We start from the raw sequence: 6,330 nt of genomic DNA on the forward strand, positions 1-6,330 counted from the left end.
TGAGCCCTGCATCAGACTCTGTGCTGACAGCTCAGAGCCTGGAGTCTGCTTTGGATTCTGTCTCCCTCTCTCTCTGCCCCTCCCCCAATCTTTCTCTCTCAAAAATAAATAAACATTAAAAATGATAATAATAAAATTTAAAATTCAGTTCCTCAGTAATGTGAGCCACATTTCAAGTGTTTTATGGCCGCACATAGCTACCATATTGAACAGCACAGGCCTAGAGTGACAAAGGAACTTTAACTGACAGCATTTCCACCGTTACCTCATGATCTACTTACTGTTGAGGTTTTCCGTGTACTAACATCAGTAACTTACCAAGTATTAACTATGACAGGCGTCCTACTGGTCCCATCCTCACTACTGTAGCTTATTTTCTCTCTAGGCCTGTATCTGTGAAAAAGAACCCTTCTAATGACCACACAGAACTGCTACATAGTATCTGACATGTGGAACGCACACAAAAAAGTTTGTGGGATGGATGCATGCTCTTCTTCATTAGTCAAGGAATAATTCAGTTGTTTGTGGACTCCTTAAGCCCCCTGTTTCTATTTCCCTATGGTTTGATTGTTTATTAGACTCTACATACTATGTACAATGATAAAAGAAAGAAGCAGTAAGAAAATCTATTTTCAATTGTATGTTTATTAGAGGCAGTATAGTATAATGGGTAAGAGCTTAAGCTCTGGAGCCAGATCGCCTGGATTCAGATCTGGTTTCTATCATTTATTAGATGAGTGAGTGATCTTGGCCTCTCTGTGCCTCAGTTCCCTCTTGTGCAAAACAGTGATAACTTATGATACATACTTCCTTGGGGTGTTTCAAGATTACAGAAGATATGGGGCTCCTGGGTGGCTCAGTTGGTTAAGCATCTGACTTCGGCTCAGGTCATGATCTTGCAGTTCATGAGTTTGGGTCCCACATCGCGATCTCTGCTGTCAGCACAGAACCTGCTTCAGATCCTCTGTCCCTGTCTCCCTCTCTCTCTGCCCCTCCCCCACTCATGCTCTTCCTTTCTCTCAAAAATAAACATTAAAAAAAAAAAGATTACAGAAGATAATACATATAAAGCACTTGCACATAATACTCAGCACACAGTGGATGCTCAATAACTTTTTAAATATATTTTATTTATTTTTTATAAGTAAGCTCTATGCTTAAGGTGGGGCCCAAACTCAGGACTCCAAGATCAAGAGTAGCACACTCTAGAGACTGAGTCAGCCAGGCACCCCAAACATTAGCATTTTAAACACAAATGGTGGAGAGGGTGAAATTACAGGTAAAGAAAAAAACTAAGGGAGTGCCTGGGGGGCTCAGTCAGTTAAGCAAGGGACTCCTGATTTCAGCTCAGCTCATGGGTTTGTGAGATTGAGCCCCATATGGGGCTCTGTGCTGACAGTGCAGAGCCTGCTTGGGATCCTCTCTCTCCCTCTCTCTCTGCCCCTCACCTGTTCACGTGTGTGCTGTCTTCTCTCTCTCTCTCTCTCTCTCTCTCTCTCTCTCTCTCTCTCTCTCAAAATAAATAAACTTAAAAAAATAAAGTAAAACCTAAGATTTCTCAATTACCCATGTCTCTTTCCCATTTAATCTTACATACATACACACAAATGGTACAGGGTAGTACTGTGAACTCCTCAAAAAGAAAGACCTTGAATGCAGTTATATTCGTTAAGGAAAGGAGCTAAATAAAAAACTTCATCTACCGACCGTGTGTAACTATGCAGTATGGCATAGGTGAAGCCAAGCAAATGGAAAAACACGAAGCAAAATAGGAAGGCATTTTGCCTTACCTGCTTTTCCGTTTTCGAGGTGGTTTCTCCACCGTGCCAGTCAGTCTACAGACCAAACAAATAAGATGGTAACTAAAAGTAATATACAAGAACACATCTCCTGGCCCTACTGTGCCAGTCAAGAACTGAACGTACCACCACCCTCTAGGACCATAGGCTCGCTAGGCTCATACCTGACCTTACAAATGCCTTATGCTCTCTGTTTCCCCTATTTACCAAGACCGAGCAATCCTGGGACTCACAGTTCCCCTAATTAATGTCTGCTCTGCCCAAACCCTGCTCTCCCTTCTAGTCCCTCACTCCATTCTCAGCTCCTATTCGTCACAGCCCCGCTCCCCAAAACCACCCACCTCCACCTACTCATTGTCTGCCTCGTCACCCCCGCAAGCCCCTCCGGCCTCCCCTCTCCCGTGCCCACCCCCTCCCGAGCGTGCACTGCCCCCCTGAGCCCCGCCCCTCCAGGCCCCGCGCCCCCCGCATTCCACGGCCCTTCCACGGGGCGCGCACGCCCTGCCCCTCCCTGCCCGGCGCCCCCAGCCTCACCCCTCGGCGACCCTTCCCTCACACGCCCCTCTCGTCCGGCCTCGAGGATGCGATCGCCGCCCAGCCCGCTCCCCCGCTCCTGGGCGCCCCCCGGACCCCCCCTTCAGCCTGAACCCCCCTCCCCTCCCGGAGCCCCGAATGCTTCACGGCCCCGAGCCGCTGCCCGTGGGCCCGCTCCCGCGCCCCCACCCCATCCCTAACCCCGACCTCGACTCAGCCCCCGCCCCACCTGGGGGCCAGGCGACTCCTCGGCTGCTGGGGCTGCCGGGCTCCTCTGACCATCCGGCTCCTGCTCCGCCGCGGGAGCTGCTCCGGCGGCCGCAGGGCTCGCTCGGGAAGCTGAGGCGGCGGAGGCTGGAGTAGGCGGAGAGGCGGGAGGAGGGCCTCGCGCCTCTGCCTGGCATGCCGCGGGGCCCGCCTCCTCCGCGCCTCTCCTCGGCTCCCATTGGCTAGAACTGTAGTGTAGCCGAAAGCCTGGCGGTCGATTGGACGCTCGGGCCGTCACATCCCGCCACCTAGAGTTTGGTTGAGACTGCAGGTGGCGGCGGAGGTGCCTTAGAGACTGCTAGCAGCGCCGGGGAGACCTAAGCGCCACCGTGCGCTGGAAAGTAGAAACTGCATCTCCGGCGCCAGACACCTGCCGGCAGGTTCTCCTGGCTCTGCGTCCTGCATTCCACACACCTGCTGGCGCCCCCCAACACTGCACCACGCCAGGACCAACAGCCAAGCACTGCAATTTCCCAAACTCCTCTGGCAGGTGCGACGGTGAGGTAACTCCAAAACGAGCTTCATTTTGAACCACCTCAATGCGGTCCCTGACTCTACATCATGCTGAAATGGGCTCACAGCTCACAGATACCCTTCATTGAGGATCCAGCAAGAAAACTGTAAGAGTCTACCAAAATAAAGCATGTTTCAGATGCTCAGTCCTCTGCAGAAAAGATCACAAGCTTGGGTGCTGGCTTCCAAGAAAGCAAGAGATTTTAAAAATTACCATGAAAGAAAAATCATCACTGCAAACAGAATTGATGCCATAACTAAAAGCAGTATGTTCCATTTTGGAAGGGCTAAATAGAATTGATCCTTGAGTGTGTGCTAACCGTCGTGTGATACTGCAGATGATTGTAAATTCAATGCCAGCTAATCAATTTAAAAATAAATTGCACTGCATTTGTCGACAGACCAAAGCATGCAAGACTACCAGCACATAAGCACAGTATGTTACTGTTCATCTTCTACATTAATAAGATCATCCTTGAAAATAAGACATAACTCGTTAACATTTTATAAAATTGTGCCCTTTAATTAAATGTATTCTACAGCCTCTCTACATTCCATGTGAACAGGTTTTTGTTGTTGTTGTTGTTGTTGATAGATCCCTGGCATCTATTTGGAGCTGGGAGGAGGCATAAAACTTTCTCTTTTGCAATTTCCTATTTATTAGAACATGTTTTATGCATCAATAATGTGACAGCCTAGAGTAGATCACACCACCAGTTTGGGGACAAATCTCTCACAGACCCTCACAAATGGCAAAAATTAGGATACTGGTTTTTCACAAAACCAAATTTATTTGACATAAAGGGCATTTTTATTGAGATGGACTTTTTTTTAAACATTTCATGTTAAAAGTAATATTCCTTCTACAAAACGATGATGGTAAATCGTAGGGGGGGGTCGGTTAAAATGGCTTTGACAAGAAAAACATGTCGAACATCTGGTGGTTTCCCCAAATTAATATTTTATGTAATCCCCAAATCAACAAACTACAGACAGTCTCAATGTCAACCAAACCAGATAGGGAAGGGGGAAAAACCAGAAATATTTTTCAGATAAGACTGTGGCAGGTGGGGTCTGATTCCAGGTAGGATCACCAACTCACTAGAAGACTAATTTTGAAATATCATGCATTACAGTTCTTAAAAATAGGGATTAAAATCCCATGTGGTTTTCAAGATCTTTCATAATTGGCCAACTCCTCTCTGATACGTGGTTCTGCCAATAGAGCTGCAGCTTTTCATTTCTTATGCCTTCCCAAAAGGTACCCTCAAGTCCCATCTTCATGTCACATGTAAGTTCTAGTAATCTCCACTTCTGTGTTTTTACTATATAAGAAATGTATATCCCATCATTCCAGTTCACATTTAATTCACACTTCCTCTTTTAAGCCTTCCCCAATTACTCTATCCTATGTCAAACACTTCCTTCTCCAAATTTGTTGTACTTCCAGAAGCCTCACTATATTAGCAACTATCTATTGCCTTAGATTACTCTTACTTCCCAACTACATTTAATTTGGGCAAATACTATATTAGAGTGAGCCCTCAATAAATAGCAGCTTTGGGCCAGGGACCAGGTGCTTTATGTGTGCTGTTTTTAATCTAGAGGTTAACCCTGTATGGTATTCTTATTTTAGACACAGAATTTTAGGATCTAGAGAACCCAACTCACTCAGGGTCATACAGCTACAAAAACCAGTAATGCTTAAGATGGCTTAAGAGGGTTTAAGATGTACTCTTGCATATCCTAAAGGAGTTGAAGTTCCAGCTCTCCTATGCAACCTTGGACAAGTTACCTATCCTAAGTCTGTTTCCTCATCTGAAGTCCTCCCCTAAGGGGCAGGGCACAGAAAGAGGTAATATAGTCATAGAACCATAGTAAAGGTAAACACAAAATAGGGCATGTACATCATTTAGCTAAGTTAGCTATTACTGCCTGGCAGAGCTGAGTTTTTACATAGATCTGATCCCAGAGCCTATATTCTTTATGCTATTCCATAACACCTCCATGTATTCTTTTATATCTCATTCCCATTTATACCCAAAAGCAGAGTGCTGAGAATAGTGGATGTCCAGGGTTTGAGTGGAACATACTTACGTAGTAAGTATTTTTGTTGATACACACAAAAAAATCTTCATAAATTTCATGCAGTTTTGAATAAAGAAAATATTTGAGTGATCCAAGTCGGAATAGTCTTACTCTCCTGAGGGTAAAAAAGGCAATCACCAACTGATTGGTAAAGAAATAGAAAATGAAGAAGAGGGGAATAAGGAACAAACAGTCCCCCAAGCATCTACTGTGTCAGACACCATGCTAGGGGACTTTGCAAATGCTTCTGGGTGTTTTACTACTGTATACTTCATCAGCATGAATACACACTGTAAACACACAATCTAAAGAGTTGTGACATCTCATGATGCATGGTTCTGGGCATGGGGTCCAGGACATAACAATGACTACTTCCTTTAACGAACTGGAACACTTAGCTCAAAGTCAAATGCAAAACAAGAAAAAGTTTCACTTCTGTTTACTAGTCAAGCAACCAAGTGAAGGAATAAGCATTTTTTAGTTTAAATTGTGTTATATAAAATGCTAACTTTTGGTCGGGACATGCTACAGACTATGCATCAGATAAAATTTTCTGACAAACTTCCTATAATCTTTTTATTAATTTACACTGAGAGAATATAGCACCTTTCATCCAAGGAACTGAAGGTGCTTTACAAACATTAGCACTTAAAAAACAATTACAATTAAAAATCTGGATTCGTGCTGTTAAATCTCTTCGACTCCAGATACACAATTTTCTGGAGGCTGATGGAAAGCAATTCTACTTCTGACAACGAAAAAGGCTCAGAAAGAGTTCAGATTTGCTTTCACAATACAGGCATTTCCAAAACCTGGTGCTGGGCTCACAAAGCAAAAACACACAAATCTTAATGCAATGAACAGTATTTCAAACCTTATTTCAAAAGCAAAACCCAGGGTTTAAGACGTCACAATCTTCCAACAGTTCTAGTCATCCAGACGGAGTAGGAGCTGATGCATGTTGCATATGAGATGTGCTCTTGATCCAGGCTTTTTACGTTCACACCCAAATGAACACATTTAAAGTGGTGAGATGTTTCAGAAAAAAGCATTAACCTATAAAAAGCTAGCCAAGAGCATATCAGGAAGAGGGCAAAGGGAGTCATTGGCAATTAAAAGTAGACAGTTC

At 44.6% G+C, this 6,330-nt stretch overlaps 1 protein-coding gene across 3 annotated transcripts in view; it reads right to left on the reverse strand.

The window, feature by feature from the left end:
- The window catches only part of SCAI (suppressor of cancer cell invasion), a 151,570-nt gene extending 148,860 nt beyond the window's left edge, over positions 1 to 2,710 (reverse strand). For all 3 annotated transcript variants that reach the window (XR_006295106.1, XM_043566909.1, XM_043566910.1), the window contains exons 1-2: positions 2,563 to 2,710; positions 1,791 to 1,835 (exon numbers count right to left, since the gene is read on the reverse strand). Coding sequence is in view for 2 of the 3 variants with exons in the window: in XM_043566909.1 (XP_043422844.1) it covers positions 1,791 to 1,835; positions 2,563 to 2,615 (98 nt within the window). In the remaining variant the exon portion in view is untranslated. The remainder of the gene's footprint in view (positions 1 to 1,790; positions 1,836 to 2,562) is intronic.
- Between the last annotated feature and the right edge of the window lie 3,620 nt (positions 2,711 to 6,330).

This window comes from Prionailurus bengalensis, chromosome D4 (assembly GCF_016509475.1).
Source record: "Prionailurus bengalensis isolate Pbe53 chromosome D4, Fcat_Pben_1.1_paternal_pri, whole genome shotgun sequence".
In the NCBI taxonomy this organism is placed as follows: Eukaryota; Metazoa; Chordata; class Mammalia; order Carnivora; family Felidae; genus Prionailurus; species Prionailurus bengalensis.